Here is a 23,906-nt window from a genome sequence, read left to right on the forward strand (position 1 = left end):
CCAGGTGATTGAACTCCTGTCCAAGGCCTCTTCAGAGCAGCCGGCCAGACTTACTGTTTCCTGTCAGGGAGACGGGGGCTGGAGCTCCCTGGGCCAAAGCCAGGAGCAGCAGTCACTCCAAAATCTTCTGGAATACCGCCTGAACCCCGAACCTTACCTCCCCAACATGGACGGAGTCACAGAGTTCACTGAGTATGTCTCCGAGACAGTGGATGTGCCGTCGTCCTTCGACCTCCTGGAGCCCCCAACCTCTGGAGGTTTTCTGAAGCTGTCCAAACCCTGCTGCTACATCTTCCCTGGAGGCAGGGGAGACTCTGCTCTGTTCGCCGTCAACGGATTCAACATCCTGGTGGATGGAGGGTCTGATCGAAAGTCCTGCTTCTGGAAGCTGGTTCGCCACCTGGACAGGATCGACTCTGTTCTGCTCACCCATATTGGTGCGGACAACCTCCCTGGCATCAACGGGTTGTTCCAGAGGAAGATTGCAGAGCAAGAAGAGGAGCGTAACCAAGGATCTGGCTCCAGCAGCAACGGTGAATGGATGAAGAACCTGATCTCTCCTGAGCTTGGGATTGTGTTTTTCAACGTCCCAGAGAAGCTTCGGATGCCAGAGTCCACGCTGAAAGTGAAACGAAGCATTGAGGAAGCATCTCTTACATTGCAGTACCTCAACAAGCTTGGTATCACACCAGAGCCTCTTCACAGGGTAGTCAGCAACACCATTGAACCCATCACACTATTCCACAAACTTGGTGTGGGGAAGTTAGACATGTATGTCTTAAACCCTGTAAAAGAGAGCAAAGAGATGCAGTTTCTAATGCAGAAATGGGCTGGAAACAGCAAAGCCAAGACCGGGATTACGATGGCCAATGGAAAAGAAGGAGAAATATCTGTCCCCTATTTGACATCAGTTACCGCTCTCATAGTTTGGATTCCTCACCGTCCGACAGAAAAGATAGTTAGGGTGCTCTTCCCTGGAAATGCACCGCAGAATAAAATCTTGGAGGGCCTCGAGAAACTGAAACACCTGGACTTCCTGCGATACCCAGTGGCGACCCAAAAAGAAATATCATCTGGTGCGCCTCCTCCCATCATCAAACAGACTAAAATAAGATCAAGAACTGACAGCAAAGAGAGTCTCAAGTCTTCACCCAAACCTCACTCTAAAACAACAAAGAAAGAAGTCAGTGGACAGGAGGAAGAGTCCAAGAGTGAAATCACTAAAGAGAATAAAGTGGAAAAGAAGGAGGAGAAGAAGCTCAAAAGTGAAAGTCTAAAAGCCACCAAACAACAGAAAAACAGCGAGGTTGCCCCTGTGGCCGGCAAGACAGAGAAAAAGAAAATATCCAAGGAAAAAACTGCCAAGCATGAGAAAGCGTCCAAGATGGATGAAAAGAAAGACAAAGAGAAAAAAGAAATTAAGAAAGAAAAACGTGAAGCAAAGAGAGAAGAAAATATAAGAAAAGAAGAGAAAAAGGAAAGTAAAGCCAAGGAGGATAAAAAGAAGGACTCAAGTAAACCGGAACTGAGAAAAATCACGAAACCTGACCTGAAGCCGCTCACCCCTGAAGTGAGAAAAACTCTGCATAAAGCTAAGACTCAGGCTAAACCCAAGACAGACAAAAACAAAGTAGTGAAAGAGGAAGCAAATGAGAAAAAGCCAGTCCCAAAGAACATCCCTGAGGAGATCGCAGCAGCAGCTTTGGCTGACAGGTCCATTGTGTCCTCCCCAGAGGACCTCACTGAGGACTTTGAGGCTTTGAAACAAGAAGAGCTGTCCAAAAAGACTGAGCCTATTCAGAATGATGTGATGTTTGGGTATTTGCTGCACACAGATACTAAAGATCCTTCCTTAGTTTTCCCTGAGGAGACGGTCTCATCCCCAGCCACTGAGATACAATCTGCTTCACCCAAATCCCCTGTCGAACAGGAATACAACAAAGACAAGGGCGCTTCAGTACAGGTTACAGCCACTGAAAAGAAGGAAGCAAGTGATGCCTTTGACAAGAAGTATGAAGAGGAGCAAATGGAGAAATATGACAAATACCATGTAAAGGACCACATAGGAGACAGATCAAAGAAGAGTGACAGCTCAGAGGAGGAGGGTGATGTCATTGAAAAAGCCGAATTTGAAGGAACGGAAGATGACGAGGTCCTGAAATATAAAACGGAGGAGGCGAAAAAGGAAAAAACTGGAAAGGAGTGGGACACCAAGCCAACTGAGCAAAAACCTTTGTCAACCACAGCACTGTCTGGGCAAGTAGCAGCCTCCGCCTCGGAGCAATTCTCCTTCATCCAAGACGAGACCATCCCTGGTTACTCCGAGACCGAACAGACCATCTCTGATGAGGAGATCCACGAGGAACCAGAAGATAGGATCCCACATTTGCGCTATGATGTGGGCTCCTATGACATCTCTGTCCCTGATGTCCCTGGTACCTTTGACTCCATGCACGGTATGAAAGAGATGAAGTGCTCCGCCGTATCTGACATCAAACCCAAAGCCTTCATGGGAGGGCACGAGCCTGAGCTCGCACCTTACCCTGCCATCATTGCGGCACCTCTTGCAGAGGAGGAGCACATCTCCTCTGCAACATCCATAACAGAATATGACAAACTATCATCCTTTGCCACATCTGTAGCCGAGGACCAGTCGATAGCCTCTGTGACAGCGCCACAGACCGAGGAGGCTGGGAGGAATTCTCTCCTGCTTGACACAATCAACAGTATCCCCTCACGCGCTGAGGCCGCCCATGGGAAGGACTATCTTCACTCGGCAGGAACCATCTCACCCACATCCTCTCTGGAGGACGACAAGTGCTTCAAGTCTCCTTCCTCTGACGAGTACCAGCCCAACATTCCCGAGATGGAATCTGGGGATGCAAAGATCAAATCAGTCCACGAAGAGGAAGAGGATGAGGAAGACGAGGACGAGGACCAGACTCCGAACGTTGACATCCCTCTCGGTAAACTCCAAGAGGGCTACGAACACGCATCCTTCATGATGCTCCAGGAAAAGCAGAAATCTCCTTCTGCCACGTTTTCTCCTCCTCCTCCTCTCTTCTCTACCATGAAGTCCTCCCCCACGCAGGCTGTCAAAGAAGACCAATCTCTCTTTAGCACAGAGGGATTTAAGATGGGTGCAGATATAAAGCCTGTTTCACCCCCTCCATCTTTCTCCTCTGGATTAGACTTAGAGTCCCACTCCAGGCAGGAGAGTGAGGAAAGATGTCTAAGTCCAGATGACAGCACCATGAAACTGGCCTCACCCACACAGTCTATGCCTACAAGCAGTGGCTACTCTCCAACAGAAGAGAAACCCTTTAAGACAGAAGACAAAGATGAAGAAGGGTTCAACGTTAAAGCTGACACCCAGAAATCAGTCATTATCTCAGACAGTACCGCCTATATTGGTCTGGTAGGTGACAACACAGTGTCTGAAGAGTCTCAAGAAGAATCCAATGAATCCAATGAAGAGGAAGATGACTATTACACCAAAAAGGATCTACAGCCCGCTGTTAAGGCCAAGCTTATGGAGGCAAAAGAGGGGTGCTTCTTGGACGACGACTTCGCCTCTGAGGCTAAATCTGCAAAGATAGAAACAGAAGTCAAGAGCTTAGAAAAGAAACCGTTGTCTTTCAGCACAGAGGAAAAACCCATACCTCAAGTGACGTACTCAGATGAAGATGAAGAAGATGATGATAAACAAAGTGGGGTAGGGTCTAATAAGCCCTTATCAACCAATGAAAGCAAAGTAGACTTGAAAAATGAAAGCACAGAGGAAACAGATGTTGCTTTTAAAGAGACAGAGAAAAATGTTCATTTCAGTCTCTATAATTTTCCAGAGAAGGAGACCAAAGAAAAGGCCGTGTATATAAGACAGGACACCCCCTATGTGCATGGCAAAACATTCTCTTACAGTGACATTTATGGCTCAGTGGACTCGGATTCATATTGTCAGGAGTCCTTAGATAAAGCGGAGAAGGACACCGCGAAGGCTGAACTGGATTCGCAGAAACCCGAGTCCCCATCCCCGGTAACCGCCACGGACAAGATGTCAGAGAAGGAGGGATTTACCGTCTCTTATGGAAAAGAGTCCTCCTCCTCCTCATCGTGGCTCGACTCCAAGAGCACTTCTGCTGTACCTTCGTTCGAAGATGTCAAAGTAAAGGAGACATTTGAACACGGCACAGGAACCCGATTCCCTTCACTGGCTGATAGACCCGAGGCCTCGTCCACTTCTTTATCATCAGAAAAAGACGCCTCTATTAAAAGCCAGATTGACGGCGGCCCAAAGTCCCAGACGTACTCCTCAATGACAGCGTTTGATGTAGACAAACCTGGCGCCGCAGGGTACGGCGAGAAAGGAGCTAGTTTGGAGGTTGATATGCGAAAACTAACAGCAAGGGAGGAGGAGGACTATGATGATGATGAAGTCGTCGAAGAAGATGATGAGGATGAGGAGGACGAAGAGGAGGAGGACGACAACGAAGACGCTGTTGATTCTGATATGGAGAAAGGTGCCAAAGAGAAGTCTGAGAAGGAAGTCAAAAGTCCAATCGGTGAAATGTTTGGCTCAAACAGGCCTGAATTTATGGTTTCCATGGCTGGATACGGCTATAATAGCCAGGGGAAGCCGAGCAGCTCTAGCTCGCTCGCAAAGGCAGAACACGAAACTAAAATTGACTCCTCATCCTTCAGTGGAAAGCCAATGGATTTAGGAGCTACAGGTTTCTCTACCTACTCCTCGGGCTTTGAATACTCGTATGGAAGTGGTGAGAAAGACTCATTTCCACAGACCACAGACAAAGGTAAAGAGGATTTCACTTTGAAATCAACAGAGGACAGTTATTACCAGAATGACAGGGCTGATCCGGATTTTGAGAAACAGAAGATACCAGACCTGAGTAAGAGATCACTGGACACAAGCTTTCAGTACACAACCACCGCTACCCCTGGGTACTCCTCCTCTTCGGCCTATAGCTACTCCTCCTCCACCTCGGGCTCCCTCTCCACCAGCCGTCAGTTCGGAGAGGAACTCGAGACTCCTGCCGAGCCTCTCTTTGAGTACTCTTCCTTTAAAGAAGAAAACTCACTGGTCATGGATCCTCCCTACTCTGGCTCCGCTGGCACAAAAGACGACTATCTAGAAGTGTCTGAAAAACAGATCACAGCTACAACCATGGCTGAGTCCACTTCCAGTTTAGCTCGCTTCTCACCCCTCAGCCCATTTGAGGAGGTCAAATCCTTCCCTTCGCTCTCCTCCGCTGCCTTTGCTGAGGACAAGAAGGAGTATACAACTTCAGCAGGTGGAATAATGGACAAAGGCCCTCAATCGGACTGCTTCTATAAGCCTGGATGGTCGGTAGGGTCCAAGCTGGACACGGCTGTTGGGTTTGGGGCTTCAGCAGGACCGTTTGCTCAACCTGCAGAGCTGTCCAAAGACAAAGAGGCAGCCAGCGCCGCTCTATTTGGCGTCACTTCCTCCCCACGCCCAGACACAGAAGGCAAGCATTACTTTGAGGAGACTGACAGCAGTGAGGAAGAGGATGAGGAGGCTTACATGCGTGAGATGACCAGGACGCTTTCCAGCGGCCAGTCTGGTAACCTCTCATTTTCTGACAAGCATGTTGCTCCAGCTGCCAGTGCAAATACGGCTGGTGCACTCCCCGATGTTCTTGGCTCCTACATGCCCTCGCCTCTTCAGGCCAGCAAGCCAGACCCGGTCAACGGCCCCATGGAGGTCAGCTCAAGCAGCACCCTCCCTGCTGGAGCAGCAGCCAGTGGTGCGTCTTCAGGCCCAGCCAAGGTGGAGCCCAGAGAGGGAGCAGCAGCTTACAGGAGCTCTTTTGAGTGGGAGATGTCAAAACCCCAGATGGGGATGGTGCCCGGAGACTCCCCTCCCCATTACCGCCATGATGACGAGTTTGAAGAGGAGTGTGAGATGGAGCCGGAGCACCCTGCCCGCCCGCTGTCACTCTCTTCCAAGACCGATCAGCCGTTCCGCTCTCCGTTCTACGCCGAAGAGTGCAGCCAAGGGGGTCAGGATGACGACGATGACGATGACAGCGATCAGGACCTTGCTGGCGACGTGCCCATGGGAGCCACCTCCTCTTACACCAGCCGCAGCTCTCCTGGATATTCCTCCTCAGAGTACAGGCAGCCCAAACACGACCTCTCGCCTTCATTCATAAACCCATGCATGCGGCAGCTATCCAGCGACGAGGATGACGAGGAGCACGGGCGCAGGAGTGACCAATCGCAGGAGGCTGACGTGCACGATCTGTCGGTCAAGAGAAGGGCTAACAAGCAGCCCCATCATCACCAGTCTCACAGCAGCTCTCTGCAGAAAGCTGGCGGCATGTCGGCAGGGCTGGGTCTGGCCACGGAGGACACACCGCCCACCTCCGTCAGCGAATCTTTAGCCTCTCAGTCAGACTCCGATGTGCCTCCAGGCACTGAGGAATACCCCTCAGTCGCTGGCGAAGGCAACATGGACTCAGATGAGGATGCAGACTACATGCCTGTTGATAAATTATCTGCCACCGGGGGAGGCAGCCATCAATCCTCTAGGAGGAGCAATGACCCTCCTCCTGCTCCCCTCATGGACCCTATCCCTCGCCCCCCACGCCCAGACGTTTGCATGGTGGATCCTGACTCTTTGGATAATGGCATAGTCAAGAAAGAACCAAAAGCCAAGAGCTTAAAGAAGACCTCGGGAAAAACCAAATCAGCATCACCGGCTAGACGCAAGAGGTCTCCCATGCCCGTCAAACAGACACCGTCTCCTCGCAGCGCCTCGCTGAAGAAGAAGGAGGCAGACAAGAGCTCACGGATGTCTCGTCTGTCAGATGGACAGGGCTCCAAAGACGATGACCTCTCCAGGTCGAGCTACAACCCGGGCAAGGGGCTGACTAACGGTGTCAAGAGTAGTTCAGGTGTGCAAACGTCTAAAGATAATCTTGAAAGCTTTTTGGATATAATCGTTAATACTACAAAACTTGTTTGTAAGATAAATGCTTTTACACAGTTTGTTTGGTTTCGTTCTCCCATCCAGGTTCTCAGAAGTCCGGCTCTGCAGCGGCTCCTGGCCTTCCTATATATGTGGACTTGGCCTACATTCCCAACCACTGCAGTGCCAAAAATGTGGACCAAGAGTTTTTCAAACGCATTCGCTCTGCATACTATGTGGTGAGCGGGAACGACACAGCAAGTGGTGAACCCAGCCGAGGAGTCCTCGATGCACTGCTGGATGGCAAAGCTCAGTGGGGATCAAACCTACAGGTAACATTTCTAACTGTACTTAGTTTGATGCTGAGGATAACTCTGCACTCGGCTCAAATCAGGGGGATGCAGGGGATCTAGGCAAGAACTAAACTGAATTACATAAATAAATAATATGTAGAAGTCTACTCCTCGACACAGTGGCCGCAGGTTCCACTCCTACCTGCGGCCCTTTGCTACATGTCATTCCCCTTCTCTCTCCCTTTTCATGTCTTCAGCTGTCCTGCATAAATAGAGGCATAAAATGCCCAGAACTGAGAGAACTACAATAGAATAAAGCTCATTTTGGTATACAAAAGAAAAACAAATCAGTCTCCCATTCAATGTCTATGGAGCAGCTTCAGATTTTATACTCAATGACTTCATGAGTTTGAGTCTTAAGCCCAGTTCAGATCAAAGATGTAAGCTGTTTCAACAGCCAATAGCGAAGTCAGCTTATAAAGTTAGCTCCAAACTATTGAAATATAATGATCCATAACCGACCTGTCAACTAGAAACTAGTAGAAATGGCATAGTTTTAGACGGAGCCTCAACAATCGGCCGCAAGCACGGTTGTGTGATGGAGCGAGCTAGAGAGCGACTGAAGAGAGCGAGCAGCGTAAGAACAAAGCAGTGACTCAGTTCATCACTACTACAAATGCAACTGTAGCAAGCATCTCACTATCCTCATTCATATATTAGGATGCTACAAATGATATATCCGGCTACAAAAAGCCTGTAAGTCGTAAAAGTTAGAATGGAGGTACAGAGAGTCGTTGTTATGGAGATGATACACCCCTCAGAACGTTGCCGACCGGAGCATTGCAAGTACTTGCAAGTTTCAACTCGTCTCGTCGCGACTCATCAGTCTGAACTGGGCTTTACTTCTGTAGTTTCTGGCTTTGATAGAGAGTAGTTCATGTTCACAAATATTGACAGAACTTTCTCAGATTGGACAGATAGTCTAGCTAGCTGTCTGGATTTACCCTGCAAAGATCTGAGCAGCAGTTAACCATAGACCTCATAAATCAGTCACCGGAGTTTAGAACACCAACACAAAGGAAGAGGAAGGTGACGGACATCCGGCCGAAAATGAGGGACGTCCGGCGGAATTTCCGGCGTCACCGGAACAATCACGGAAATGAAACGTTGTTTATATAGACTAGTCGTGACATTTCCCGATCTCTTGTCTCCCGCTCAGGTGACGCTGATCCCCACCCACGACACCGAGGTGACCCGTGACTGGTACCAGCAGACTCATGAGAGGCAGCAGGAGCTCAACATCATGGTCCTGGCCTCCAGCAGCACCGTCGTCATGCAGGACGAGTCTTTCCCCGCTTGCAAGATTGAGTTTTAAGACCCTTGTTTCCTCTCTCGCTCCCCCTGGCCTCCCCAGTGTAGATCTGGTTTTAATTGCCCTCCTCTATAGCCTGATATGCAAATCTGCCTCTGTTTTGGGCTACTGAGCGAAAAGCAGAAACAGACCTGGATAACTGTCTATTCTTTTCTAGATTTTTATTCATCCATAAGCTTGTTGTGGCTATCACAATTTGTATTACAGAGGTAGTTTTCTGACAACTACGTCCTCCATTATTACTATTATTATTATTTCTAGTCCTTTTAAAGGGAGTGCAGTTTTTTTTTTGCAGTTTGTCCAAACCCTGTGAGACAATGGAGTCTATGTTTATTGGCCGAGACAAAATGCCCATTGTGTACATATAGAAAACAGTACAAAACTGATGTTTAGTTGCTTGTCTTCTAATTGGCCTAAATCAAAGCACAAGTTTGCACACTTTAAAGCCAGCAACAAACTATATTCTTCCACTGAATCCCGAACGTCAACCTGTTCACAATAAAGGTGATCAATGTGATACATTTGCTGATAGAAAATCATCATTAGAGGCTAATTGTGATCATTTTTACTTACCGTTCCTCTGTTTTCCCTTTCTGTCGTTCTCCTAAAACAATGGCAGTCCCAGTGTTGAATTTTGTGCCTCCTTCTGACATAGTGAGATATAAAATGTCTTTTGAGTATATTTGCGGTAGGATAGGGAAGACCATACTCATGAATCTGTATTGTAGTGAATTATGATATTACTACGGTTATCAAAAAGTGAAAACCAATCGTTACAGTAACAATAAGAATTTATCGGTGGCTGTTATTTCTTACGGTGGATTTGACGAATAAGATTCTCTCTATAATAGTTTCTGTGGTCTTTGATGTATCTTTTCAGTGTATTTCCAGTTAACATATCGTTGCAGAGGATCGTGAGGGGGGGGGAACTGAAGGCAGAGGCGGTGATACAAGTACAAAATCATCATCCTGGTCTTTGGATTTCTACCTGTTTCTATCTTTACATACAGAACAGCACTCGGAGCTCATAAGAGGGAAGTCGACGACCCTCATAGCGGTTGCTGCGTCTCAAAGATCTTTATACAAAAGCTGGGTTAAAGAACAAAGAATGTATTCCGTTACAACAATAAGAACATGTGGTTTGCGAGGAGCGATTGTGTGTGTTTGCCTGGTGATCAAAGGTGGTCGGTTCGATTGATGGTTTCGAGGTTAGACTGTCACCCACATGTGCCTTTCTGTCCTGCTGTCCTGGAAAGGGAAAGTAAATGTGTTTTTTCGTCGTAGAAATTCAAGGTGGCGTCATGCAAGCGTGCGGTTCATCCCCCGGCTCTGTGGCGGAGGCTCCGGCGAGCTGGTCTCCTCTGTTCTTTTGTGAGTTTTTGTCAGTGAGAACGCCAGTGCACCAAAAGAAAAGGGTCCGAGTTGTACATATCGAGCGTAAAAATGGCACTTTTAAAAAAAAAAAAGCACCAACTCAGTATTTCAGCCGTTGCATTTTCCTGGAGCTGCCACTCGAAGAAGCACAAACAGTAACCAGTGTGCAAAACTTAAAGCAGTCTTAAATTTTCCGCATTACATTAAAATAACAATTACAGCATTTGCACTGAAAACCAGTGCTGTTTTCTTATGGTTTAAATATTCCAGAAAGTATAAGTTTGTCTTGAGTTTGCAAAATAGTTTTTTTTTTCAAGCCACAATCACCTTAACTTAATGCATCGTGTTTTTAGATTGTATTATTTAACTTGCAACTTTCTTTCCTTTCAGTGGTAAATCAGTGGATGTTTTTAAGTGACACTTTATGAACTTAGTATTATGTGTAGATGTGCTTTTAGTTTGATATTAATGATTTTATATTTTGATAAGTTTTGAGTACTTTACTAGATTTTAACCGGGAACAAAACGTACTATTCAACAAATTACAGGACCAACACGCCTCACAAGGGTTGCTATTTTATGACCCACAGTAAGAAATCTAGTTATTCCTCTGTATGATAATTGATTGCCTCGACTCTAGTCGAGTGATGCATGTACAACAGATGCATGTACATAAAAGGCATTAGCTCTTTAAAAAAAAACAAAAAACATAGGGCTGCAGGGAGCCCAGACTTCAGCGGCTCCAGTTGATTTGAATGTGAAGATGCAGATTACCTTTACGTTCTCCGTGGAGGACTTTGATCTCCTGGTTGCCTTGGTTACTGTGCATCATATGGTACATCCGAGTCATCGGTCACACCGGCGGTAACAACCGTGCTGTTGTAGCCCGCAATGCATCTCGACTCGTGTGCAAGGGAAGGAAACTTTGTGTTCAGATTATAAGCCGCTGCGGTTTTCTTCCTTTGAATGACAGTTCGACAAAACATTACGATTTCTGTCTGCAGATTTAAATGTTGTCGGTATGATAAACATGTTACAGATGGAGAGGAGAGGAGAGGAGAGGAGAGGAGAGGAGAGGAGACAGTGAGTTGAGGTTCCTATTTCCTGCTGATTTCAAAAGAACGGCTTCTCGGATGAAAGTTGGCCGTGACGCGCGTCACTGTTAACCCACACTCTGTGTAATCTCCATTCCTATTTAATACTGCATCACTGTAAAGGCTAATAATTAAAAGAAATCACCACTACTCATATGAGCAGACCACTTAAAACCCAGACTGCCAGACACTCATGTCAATACATTTGTATTTATAGAGGATTTCCTATTATTCACACTCTTTTCCAGACACACTTAATACACACTTACTCATTTTCGTATCGTGCAAAAACAAAAGAACAAAAAAAAAATGTATCTGTGGCATTCAGACTCATCTGCCGTGAAACAAATCATCATGAAGACGGTTGGTTTTCAGTGAGCCCTGCTTGTACGTGCATGTGTACCTTTTGAGTTATCCTGACTGTAATAGCTGAAGAAAAAACTGACTTATAGAAATGCTATTTTAAAAGATGTATATTTAAGAAGCTAAGCTGTGCGGTACTGAGGAGCCACGTGTAACCTGGCTGAGCTGTGCTGTCAAGAAAGCCTCGTGATCGTTTTTTTCCCTCCTTTCTGCTTCATTGTTCTACTTTCATCTCTTGTTTTAAGTGCAATATTCTCTTTATCTCTCTTTGAAATGATTAAAAAAAGGTCAAATAGGAAACAGATTTATTGTTAAAAAGGCAAAAAGTGTGGTGACGACCAATAAAAACACAATTTACTGAAGAAGAATGTCTCCCTCCTCTTTTCTTTATGTATCGTCATAGACCACGTAACTTTTATAAAACTGATCAGGGCATGTCACTAGGCCACTGGTTCCCAAACCTTTAAGCTTGTGAACCTTTATAGCTGTATAATACAGTTTTAGAGGCCTGAAGCAGTGGTGTAGTCTACATGATACGCAGTATACGCACTATACCCAATAAGAAAGCGCCAGGATTTTGCATATACCCACTTAAAAATGCCCAATGTCATGCAATAACACACTTTACATTATATTTTTGATATATTTTTAATTGTCATCTGTGTTTTTCTTCTTCGCATAGGCTAAATAAAGGTATTTCCACTGTAAATTGGTGAATAAAAGTTACCTGAATGTAGGAAATGAAGTCTTTGACGCTCAAAATAACCCTGGGGGAGGACAGCCTGACCCCCACTATGATATGACCCCCCCCTCCAAAAAAAAGGCAGATTCTGGCCCATATATATAGGCCAATATATTTATATACAGTACAGTATACCTACAATACATTAGACTACACTACTGGCCTGAAGAGCTATAGAGCTATAGAGAGTCTACAACCATGCTAACAGCTCTGTGAGGTTGTACTGAGCAAAATGCTAACGTCAGCATGCTAACTGCTGGACCACCACGGGACCTTATTTTGAAAACATTATGTATGGCACTGAATAGTGTTTGAATTATGCCATTAATTACACATATGATGTTTGTCAATTTAACCCTTCTGTTGTCCTTGCGTCAAATTTGACCCGTTGTCAAAGTTATTTTATATCAGAAATATGGGTTACTTTCAACCAAGTTGCCCCAAACATAAGTTGGATGCATTGATGTACATTGTATGGAAGCCATTCAACATTCTTCGCAGGTAAAATTAATGATTACTTCCAATGAATTTGGGGTGTTTTATTCAATTTTATAGCATTTCAAACAGTATCCAGACTAAACTTTGACATAAACCTAAGTCTGTGATTATCCATCAACACCCTCTGATCTTAACTATTAGTCAAAATAATTCCAAATTTCTGTGATTTTTTTTTTTTAACTCAAAAAATTAGGTATAATGTCATTTTAATTAGGGTTATTCACTATGACTAAAAAAGCGTTGAAAAAAGTGGCCAAAATGTTTAAAACAATGTCAGAAGCACGGAATTTTTTTTCAATTTTGACCCGGAAGGACAACAAGTTAATGGCCGACGGGAAAACAACATGAGGGTTAAAAGATAATTTTGCAAGTCAAGAAAGTCGCAGTTTGTCGTACAACTGTTGAAAAATGTTTTTTAGAAAGACTACCTTTCCAAAAGTTTCGTTGCTGACGTCGTAACTTCCTTTCTCGCTGAAGCTACCGTATGATATCTGTGCATTTCATAACAGGATTCAACGTTACTCACGCGAGCAACGGATCTTGCTCGTTTTATCGCCTCACAGATGATAAAAACACCGGGAGTCATCAGGTAAGATAATGTAAGATAATGTTACATGTGTGCGCGGAACATAGCTAAGTTACCTAGCTAGCTAGCTAGCTAGCATGGAAGGGGACGTATATTGTGCGAGAGAAGAGATGCAGTTCACGGAGTAGTTTCACTCAAAACTAAATGGCACTACGACAAACTGCGACTTTTCTTGACTTGCAAAATTATCTTTTAAATTGGCAAAAAGGATCCATTAAAAAAATTGTCTCTCGCTGTTGACTTCTGTACATTTTTCTTTCGAGATAAGGTCCGTATACGGCTGAGGCTGATGGGGATGTTATTAGATTTTCATATTTCCAGGAATTCAAATCAAATCTATACACACAACTACAAACTTGAATCTCTTGGTGACTCTTTAGGAAAAGTCGGGGGGTCATCAAAGTCATTAGGATTCATCTTCTGGGGATCATGAATGTCTGTACAAAATGCTCCAGTCCATCCTGTAGATGGTGAGATATTTCCCTGTTATGGAGTGGAAAATCTGACCTGCCAGAAAAGTCGGTAGATCACTAAACTCACTGGGATTCATCCTCTGGGCACCATGCATATCTGTGCCAACTTTTTATGGCAATCCATCCAACAGTTTGTTTCACAAAAAAAAATAAAGCAAAAAAGTATCACCACCAGTAGGATCCCAGTCATTAGGATATATCCTCTTGGGACTATGAATGTCCAACAGGCAAACAAATAAGAACCAACCCCTCAGATCTGTCTTCCGACCCACTGCAGGGTCCCGACACACAGATTGGAAACCAATGATCTAGGCTTTGCAGACACAAGTTTTTCCTTCCTCTGTCTCAGTGTGTAAGAATGATGTAATCCAGTGGGGGTTGAACCCCACGGCGAGGTCCAGACACAGGAACAGTTTGTGCTTTGTTCTGACTCCGTTAAACCCTTTTTCAACAGTCTGACAGTTCAAAGACACGCAGGCCACAGTGCAAAGCGTGTAGGCCCCGGTGCTGATATGAGCTGTTTGTCATGCAGAATGTGCCAAACTGACACGGCAGTGGCTGGTGGAGTGCTTTTCGTTTCAATGATGGGTCTTTGTGTGAAGCTGATATTGTGTTGGAGGACGGAGCCGGCTGGAAGCTGGAGGCCAATCCCCGCTGTGAGACGCTGGCTGAATGGATGCTGCAATGACATCACCTCCTGGCTGACACGATCAGGGTGGAGGACAGTGGGAACAACAGATGTCGCGCTTTCCCTTTTCTTCAGAGGTGGAAATGAACAAAGTAAATCAAGTCAAGTAGAGGGCTGAGTATCATTTAAAGATGTTCAATACAAGTTCTGATTTTCATTTATATTTTACCTTTGGTGGTAAAGTACTTTTGATGTACTTTACAAGAGTATATTTCCATTTTATTCTATTTCTTTTTCTATTTTACTACATTTCAGAGAGAATTCTTGTACTTTTTAATCCACATATTATTCAACAGCTGTAGTTACTTAACATTTTCTATACTATACCTGTAATTAGCTTCTAAAACAGGGTGCATTGTTACGGAAAAACTAGATAAACCACCTTGGTTAAAGGTGCTTTTAAGACGTTTCGGACTGAACAAAGTAGGGAAACCCAGATATTCAACCTCTGTCGGGTCGTTGTCAAGATGATCGATACCGCTTCGTTCGGTAGTGCTTCTGGCTCTTGTGACGACAATCGTGGTCGTTGGAAACAACCGTGGCCTAGTCTGAACGACCATCGTTGGCATTCTCACATGAGGCCAAATGTAAGCGTTAGCGTAAATTAAGCGATGTTTCTTGGGCCCAGTTTTTCAAAAGTAATCCAGTGGGATTTCGGATCACGGATTGGATCAAGTCTTGGACATGGGTTTTTCAAAAGCAAAAGAGGGATTCTGAACTAAGATCAGACCATGTAATCCGATCTGGATCAAACCTGCCCTTTGGGTTTTTCAAAACTTTGAACTCGGTTTGGGATCTATTTTATCCAAAACAACAGGATTATCCTGACCCCATTAGAAGGGTGGATTCAGTTGTGATTTTTCATCATTGTTTACTGATGATATATACATTTCTTCATATTTGAAGCATATGTGAAGCATGTCACATCTAATGAGATATGGTAAAGAAAAAAAAAAACATTATAACAAAATAAAGAATGTAAAATGTTTCTGTTTATTACAGTTTTTCTTAAAATTAAAACAAACAATGGCTCTTTGTGGCCACCGGTATTTGCCTACCTGTTGTTTTTTGCTGAGCCAGTAGGCTACACTGTTGGTTCCTTTTAAGGCTCTGGTAAACAGGATTTGGTAATCCTGAAATTTGGTATTTGGATCACAGTGAGCCAATCCAATGTTCCTTTAAAAAAACTGGCATAAAAGTAAAATGGATCAGGTGATCCTGGATAGCAAAACATGGGATTTCCAAATCTGGATCAATTACATTTTTTGAAAAAGCCCTGGGAAGAGATGAAGGGACAGCATTGGAAGTGTTAAGACCCCCTGTTAAACGAAGGTTTCTCTATCCAGGATTAAGTGGCTTCCTTGACACGTTTCGGGTGCCATCGATCATCTTGACAACAACCCGATGGGGGTTAAATAGCTGGGTCTCCTAAGCGTTCAGTCACAACTGAAGAACTCTCTCGGATGAGAGACAACATGTCTTGGGAGCACCTTTAAAGGTGCTGTAGGTAGGATTGTGAAGACCCAGGACTTAGCCAAAAAATTGGAACATCAACAACTTCTCAGTCCCTCCCCCCTTTCTGCTAAAGCCCAAAATGGTCTCCTAAGCGCCCCCCCGCCCCCCAAATCGCACTACATGCTGTAGGTGGTGCCAGATTTTTTTTAAATGACCTGCTTCATGTAGTTCTACTGGAACATAGGGTCAGTTTCAGCCATTCAGACCATGCAGTTGTTGTCCTTCCGGTTTGGTATGAAGCATGAAGTTTAAATTATCACCCAATTCTGTGTTATACGCTTCTTTTTGGAATGTATGTTCAATAAACCTCATTGACATGAAGGAACATTTGGATTATCACAGATTTTGACCCAGGTAGAAAAAAGTTATCATGATCAATTTTTATTTTAGCGTTGTATGGAACAATCAATGTTATTTTGGGGAAATTTGGTCATAAGAAACCCATATTTCAGATACAGTATTAGGGGACCACTAAGGTCTATATAAAAGAGACTTCAGATACAGTATTAGGGAACCACTAAGGTCTATATAAAAGAGACTTCAGATACAGTATTAGGGAACCACTAAGGTCTATATAAAAGAGACTTCAGATACAGTATTAGGGGACCACTAAGGTCTATATAAAAGAGACTTCAGATACAGTATTAGGGAACCACTAAGGTCTATATAAAAGAGACTTCAGATACAGTATTAGGGGACCACTAAGACCTATATAAAAGAGACTTCAGATACAGTATTAGGGGACCACTAAGACCTATATAAAAGCATCCACAAAGCAGCATGTCATAGGACCTTTAAGCTATGATTTTTAAATTAATCATTAGTTGCAGCCCTAACGTGCAAGAAAGAAAGAAACCCATATTTCTGATATTGAAACGGGTCAAATTTGACCCGAGGACAACAGAAAGGTTAAAGTCCAGTTGCCCTTGCTTTTAACCCCTCCTTGGATAACTATGACCTGGATGACTGAGAACCTTCTGTGGACAGACATCTAGATAAACTACCCAACAGAATAGAAAGTAGAAAAGATTAGCTGCACCTCAACCAGCTGCAACATTAAGATGCTACAAACACTGTAAAGCATAAATCACAATATTCCAATATTAGGCCTCCTGCACACTGCCTGCATGGCGTGAGCGTGGCGTTTCTGTTGCGTGTCAGTTGCGTGGATTTTTCTGTCTTTGCACACCAGAAACACATCTGACGCAGCGCTGCTGCTGCTGCTAGCCTTGTCTGTAGGCTACATGTCTGTTTCCCATAAACATAAACATAAATACATACTGATTTGATTACAGCAGAGACAACGTCGGCAGTATTGACGGCAAAATAGGCTACAGAATATTTCCTTCTGGATTGACAGGTGCAATATTTGAAAATATAATTTTTTTTAAATTAGATTTATATCTGCATTTATGTCAAAACCTAGAGACTTTCAAACATCAACAAGTCATTTATTAAATGCATTCGTGTGAAAATGACATATAAACATCTTTTCGTATTCTATTTTACCTGGAAACGCTTCCAACACGCTCGCGTGAAAAATAGGCGTCGGTTCAATTTCTAGCAGGCACGCGTTGAGACGTGCGTGTCACGCAGGCGGTGTGCAAGCTCGGACCGGTTAACATGGGAGCCGAAATAACAACGCTTACGCCATGCAGCCAGTGTGCAGGAGGCCTAACACTTATTATATTTAAAACACACTTCAACTGCAGGAAGGCCATACCTACATATCATTTACTAGTACCTTTCTTTCTTAAACTGTGCTATTGCTAATTGGAACCATCTGAGTACTTGGATCACTGGAGGAAAATATAAACATGTTTGACAAAAACAAACCATATTTTTCAAATGTGAAATGTTTATACACAAGCAGCGGAACAAGAACTTTAATTCAAATAAATTTTTATTTATAGTATCAAATCATAACAGAGTTATAATGATAATGGAACAGTGACTTTGAAGGTAGTCGTTGTAGCTCATGTCATAGCAGGGCACATAATGTCATACTGAGTAGTGCAGTCTCCAATACCGGATCCTGACTACTCAGTGTGTATGAACATCACAGCAGGGCGTTGCGGGATGTAACGTGGCGCTGCAGAGCATGGGTGGATGCGGTAGGACGCAGCAGGACGCGGCAGGACGCGGAAAGACGCGGCAGGACGCAGCAGGACGCGGCCGGGCATTGCAGGGAATCGCAGAGCAAAGCTTAAATAATAAAAAGCTTAATAAAAGCTTAAAATTGGCAAAAATTCGGATTCATCAACAAACTGTCAGATCCTAGAATAAGTAAACAATATCAGAGCTGCAAAGATTGATTAGCTGTCAACTATTACATTAATCGCTTATTAATCGAATCGGTTCGAGTCATTTTTTTATGAAGAAAAAAAAAGTGGACTAAACAAGACATTTGAGGACGTCATCTTGGTCTTCGGGAAACACTGATCCACTTTTCTTTTTTTTTTTTGGAATCGACAGATTCCCCCCAAAAAATGAAAATAATCGTTAGTTGCAGCCCTTAACAATTTCACAAATCTGACCGGCCATTTGATACAAAATCTCAATATTTGGCGCTACGGACACATTTTGGTTGGTACCAACAAAAATATTGAGGTTCAATACTCCTAGTCCTACGCAGGTACTGCACTTTAGTAGTATTTCTATTTTGGTCGACCGTCTACTTTTCCTCCACTACTTGGAAGAGGGAAATCCTCTAATATTGTCTAGATTATATATTTCCCCGACAGCTGGAGTTACCGGTCACATTGCAGATTCAGATTTTCATCATAAGATCATAAAATATCACTCTCCACTCCATCCCTCTTGTTTTTCTTTCCTCCTCAGCTCGGCCTGGACATCACTCTCACTGCTGACCTTCACACTGACAGCACACACACTGCAATAACGCTGACTCCAGGCGTCTCGACACATTTACCGCACACAGATTTACTCAGCACTTCAGAGGGCATTTTCCTGCAGAGGTCCGAGAGTAATCATCAGGGAGAAACAGACATCTGGTTACATAATGGGCATGGTGGGCATCAAGAACCGGTTCCAACTTAGAATCGTTTAAAAAAAAAAAAAAAGCCAATGGAATCGTTTCTTTATTGGAATCGTTTCGAATCTGATTATCAATTCCAAATTTAAGTTGAGTTTTGGTTTCCGTGACTTCCAGGCGCTTGTTGTGATGCAGCCATGGAGCACAGTAAGTGGCGCTCTAAAGTCTGGCTTTATTTTTACGTTGAAAAAGCCCGGTAAAACCGTAATTCACCATTGAATAAAAAATAAAATGTTCCTCTTATCTGTGAAATAAGCATGTGACCGGTTTCAACTCCACCCCTCAGAGAACCAGGAAGAACCAGAATCGAAAGGAAGAATCGGAACTGGAATCAGAATTGTTAAGATGCCCAACCCTAGTTCACATCCTGTTGGTCTGGGGCTAATTTTTAAAGGTCCCATGGCATGAAAATTTCACTTTGAGGTTTTTTAACATTATGAGTTCCCCTAACCTGCCTATGGTCCCCCAGTGGCTAGAAATGGTGATAGGTGTAAACCGAGCCCTGGGTATCCTGCTCTGCCTTTGAGAAAATGAAAGCTCAGATGGGCCGACTATATGAATCGATTAATCAAGAAAATAAGACATATTTATCAACAATGAAAATAATCGTTAGTTGCAGCCCTAGCATGCATATTTGCAGATATTTACATGTATTCTTTACTTTGAATCTTAAGTTTTTTATTGGTTTATTTCGGATGGACAGAAATCATGATACAAAACCAAAAAAACAAAGCAGACCCACAAACGGAATTTATGTTCCAATAGCTGTATTTTGTAACATTGTCATAAGTATTACAGATCATTGTGGATGTTTCATATAATGATCTTTCTAAAAACCGAATGATTTAACTTCACACAGAAGGGGAACAACAGACAGAAAACGTTTGTGAAGTCGTTCAGTACAGTCAGCACAGATCGGAGGAAAACACACGTGCATCTAAACCAAAGCTTATTATCCAACGGGTTCACAAAGCGCTCAGCAGGGAGATATGTATTGGATTACTACACAGTCCATCAGACGATTCATCCTCCAAGATTAAAAGGTGGATTTCTGAGCAGGTTTTAAAAGGGTCAGTTCACCCAAATTACATTTTCTCACCTATGGTTTCATTTGATTAGGGTTTGAGACATCGGTCTCTGAGATTTCTGCCTCGATTCTGACCCTCTGGCTTGTGGTGCTCAAAGCTTTAAGATGAAGGCCCAACGGCTGTCCACAAACACTAATCACTACAAAAGGAAGAGCTGTGAAATGATGACATTTATTCCGGAGCACCACAAAAAAAACCAAATGACTCTTTGTATGATCAGAATCTGATCTCATCCCATCCAATAAAATTTGGAAAGTCCTAAAGAGCAGAATCAAGATATTATTTCATCACATTCATGTGTGCAGAGAGCCCAGAGAACTATGTACCGGCTCGGCCAGAGGACTAGGAGTATGGGTATCGTTGAGGTTTTTTTCCGATACCGGTGCTTAAGTGATTTTTCTGAAACGGTGCCTGAACAGATACTTTAAAAAAAAGTTTTTTTTGTTGTTTTTTAAATAACTAAAAAAAATAAAATAAAAAAGAGCATAAAACGACAGTCGGCAACATTAAAGAAGGGCTTTTTTATTGCTAAGGCCAAAATGAAATGATTTATTAATAATGCAATAACTCATAACAATAACGTCAAACCTCAAATTAAGGAAAACATGGTATCATCCTGTATCATCATGTACGTCGTGATTTATTCATCTGTTTCCGTTGCACTTGGTCACGTTTCGTTTTTATCGATACACAAACTTTTCCACCTCAGCCAAGCATTAAAAACTTCAAATTTCTAGGGTTCTCCACTTTAACACGGAACTTGAAAACTTACAAAAAAAAACCTTGTTTGGAAATGCACTTACAAATATTCAACTTGATATTAAGTTGCTGTTTAAGTACTGTATAGATTACAGTAGTTCCACAGACAACGGTGGGGTGTGAAGGATCCAGAGTGATGGGGACACTTGTTCTGGAAAGACACATTGCTGCTGATAAAAAAATAAATAAAAAATATATATATATATATATATATAAAATAGTAATTTGAGTGAACTGACCCTTTAAGCAAACGGCACCTGCAGCACAAAAGCAAAACCGAGCAGTAATCTGTACACACACAGACAGGATGACAGAGTCACTAACTCATATCTGTGTGTTTCACCTCTACAGTACATTGAAATGTAACATGAAATCCCAATGATTAAACACAAAAGCGTGCATACTCATCTACCTGAATTGCTTATCAAGCATGTGTGCACCCCCTCCCCCCCCCTAAACACACATACAGATCTGCTACATAACTGCTTGCCACAATCAAAGCACATTACATGTAAAATGCTCCTCCTGTTTGTTCAGTGATAAAATGAGAGATTAGCTTTCAGATTTTCCCACATCATGAGGTGATTCTACAAAAAAACAATATACAATAGCTATATTGTACAATTAAATAGCTGATATGGGTATCAAAAATACCAGACCTTTTTTTTTTTTTTCTTTTCAAGATGCAATTTCAAAATAAATATTTTCTTTCTCAATCAATTCCTATCTGATTATATTAAATCTTTAATGAGGCTTAAGGACTTTGGCAGTAAGCAGTGCACACGCAGTCTGACCTGGAGATTGAACACTAACATTCTATTTTACTGGCAGTAATGAAGATGCACATCACAGCGGTAGATGCAGGTACTAAACACGTAACGCCACAGGAGCTCAGCACAGGACGGGCGCTGGCGGGCGACGAAGAGCCACGGATTGCATTTTCTTTTATCCGTCTTGTACTGCGAGTCATTTCCTGTTACTCGTAAAAACGAAGTGAGTCTATGAGCCACTGTGTCCTGTAACAAACAACGAAAACTGGACGATGAATGTTATGAAAGTTGGGAAATGGGAGAACTTCTCTACTGCGGCTGTCCAAGGGTTAAGGCTGAAGGTAAGAAAGATGCGAGACAGATTGAACAACTTAAAGCTCCATTAATTAATATCTTGATGGTCACGATGAATCAATTGAACTCATGAAATGGGACACGCCTTTTTGATATAGCCTCCTTTAGCTCAGTGTTTTAGTTTTACAGCACAGCTCCTGTACAGTTAAAGGGATACTTTGGGGTGGTTTTGAGGTGGGGTTGTTTGAGGCATTTATCAGTCATCAGCATTTGTCAGTGTCAGACACGGAAGCTAAGCAATGCACCGCACTGCTGTTGATTGGAGGTAGCGGAAAAACCTACTTAAGCCACCTATCTTCAAAGCCACCATGACTCCTTTGACAAGAACAGTCATTTTACCTCGCAGAACACAGGAGTTGCTGCTCTACCGCTGCCTCCATCGGTTAGTTTGTTTGTGTTATTGTGTGACTTTGGTGAATCTGAACTAACGCTTTAAAAACACCAAAGTCACACACAAACAAACTAACCGATGGAGGCAGCGGTAGACCAGCAACTCCCGTGTTCTGTGAGGTTTTCCAAACCGGGGGTGTCATCTACTGTAGCTAATACACTGACTATGGAAAAGTAGCTCATCCAGCCACACTTCAAAAGATCCAGACTATCCCTTTAATGCTCAACGCTCTCTCTCTCTCAACTCGTGATCAACCCACTGTACACTACAGTATCTGCCCCGCACAACATGGCGGACAGGTTGGTGGTGAGCAAACCAGAACTAAAAGGAGAGCGAATATTGGACTTAAATTCATAATGTGGACACAAACACAACTCCAACGGGATGATGACTTTGTTCTGTGTCGCCTGGATGTGTAACACCTTCGCTATAACAGCTTTATAAGGTGATAGCATGTCAGGGCTGGTAGGTCTCTGGGTGTTTCTGCCCCCTAGTGGCCATACATCGATTAATGCAGCTTTAAGGAAAGGGCTCGTGCGACAGCACATAACCCACAGTGACAGAGAGATTGACAATAAAACTTCCCCTTGCAACAAGTGGCTTTACAGACAGATGAACTGAACCAGTGGGCTGTCAAAAGTGGCTCAGTGGTGTCACTGGTGTGTCCCCAGTGTGTTTTTTAAATGATTCTCCAACACAGAGCCTAGTGTGAAAATCAGCCGCACATTCATTACTACTCATAACACAGTAGTCATCAAGCTGGAGGAGTTGGGAGGCCCGGTCGGCTGTAACACAGTACTGAGCCTCACTGCTCCTACTCGACAACAAGGAGGATTTTCTGACAGATTTGTCGTTCTGAAGATTTCAGCGCTCTACGGCTCTGCTGTGTGAGTGGCGCCGACTTCTAGAGGCGTCTCGGGATAAGGGAGGCTTTCAGGGCTGTCCATCCACAACTCCATCGACTCCTGAGTGTCGAAGAACTCGTCGAGTCCCTCCGGAGACTGGGGCGTCTGGGAGCTGGAGCCTGCCTCGCTGCCGCTCTCTCGGAGCTCCAGCAGCACCGGCAGAGAGCTCGGGAGGCAGTAACTCTCCATTCGAGCCAGAGTGAGCTCCGCCAACGCAGAGCAAGGCGTTCTCAGGCCAGGATCTGAAATCGCAACGTCGGAGGCATCTTGGGCTGCAGGAGCCCCCTCTGGCCCTTTCTGTGCGTGTTCGGGATCATCAGCCTGGCAAGCGGTAACGTCGCAGAGCTCGGCGTCATCCTCTGGGGAGTTTTTTGGAGTCAGAGGGACCTCGGCGAGGCTTGAGAGAGCACAGCAAGTTAGGTCAAGGCCTTGTGACCCGACGGCGGGCACTGGCTGAGTGGAAGTGTTTTGAGAGGAGTGAGTTTCCTCGCTGCTCTGAGGGGTGAGGCAGATCTTATCGCTGAAGCTGAAGCGTGGGGAAGTGTCAGCTGTAGTGGGAGAAGACGGTCCAGCGCTTGATACTGTGCTGGATGGACCGCTGCTGTCTGCAGGAACAGAAAATAACCCACAGCAC

At 43.9% G+C, this 23,906-nt stretch overlaps 2 protein-coding genes across 8 annotated transcripts in view; one reads left to right on the top strand and one right to left on the bottom strand.

Annotated features, from left to right (window-relative positions):
* Positions 1 to 11,810, top strand: part of map1aa (microtubule-associated protein 1Aa) — a 47,091-nt gene extending 35,281 nt beyond the window's left edge. For both annotated transcript variants that reach the window (XM_039795076.1, XM_039795077.1), the window contains 3 exons: positions 5 to 6,938; positions 7,058 to 7,284; positions 8,465 to 11,810. In XM_039795076.1, coding sequence (XP_039651010.1) covers positions 5 to 6,938; positions 7,058 to 7,284; positions 8,465 to 8,620 — 7,317 coding nt within the window. In that variant the 3' untranslated portion in view covers positions 8,621 to 11,810. The remainder of the gene's footprint in view (positions 1 to 4; positions 6,939 to 7,057; positions 7,285 to 8,464) is intronic.
* Positions 11,811 to 19,666: 7,856 nt separating this feature from the next.
* ppip5k1a (diphosphoinositol pentakisphosphate kinase 1a) overlaps positions 19,667 to 23,906 on the bottom strand; it is a 47,376-nt gene continuing 43,136 nt past the window's right edge. For all 6 annotated transcript variants that reach the window (XM_039794674.1, XM_039794673.1, XM_039794669.1 and 3 more), the window contains one exon: positions 19,667 to 23,877. In XM_039794674.1, coding sequence (XP_039650608.1) covers positions 23,240 to 23,877 — 638 coding nt within the window. In that variant the 3' untranslated portion in view covers positions 19,667 to 23,239. The remainder of the gene's footprint in view (positions 23,878 to 23,906) is intronic.

The sequence above is a fragment of the Perca fluviatilis genome, chromosome 3, assembly GCF_010015445.1.
Source record: "Perca fluviatilis chromosome 3, GENO_Pfluv_1.0, whole genome shotgun sequence".
In the NCBI taxonomy this organism is placed as follows: domain Eukaryota; kingdom Metazoa; phylum Chordata; class Actinopteri; order Perciformes; family Percidae; genus Perca; species Perca fluviatilis.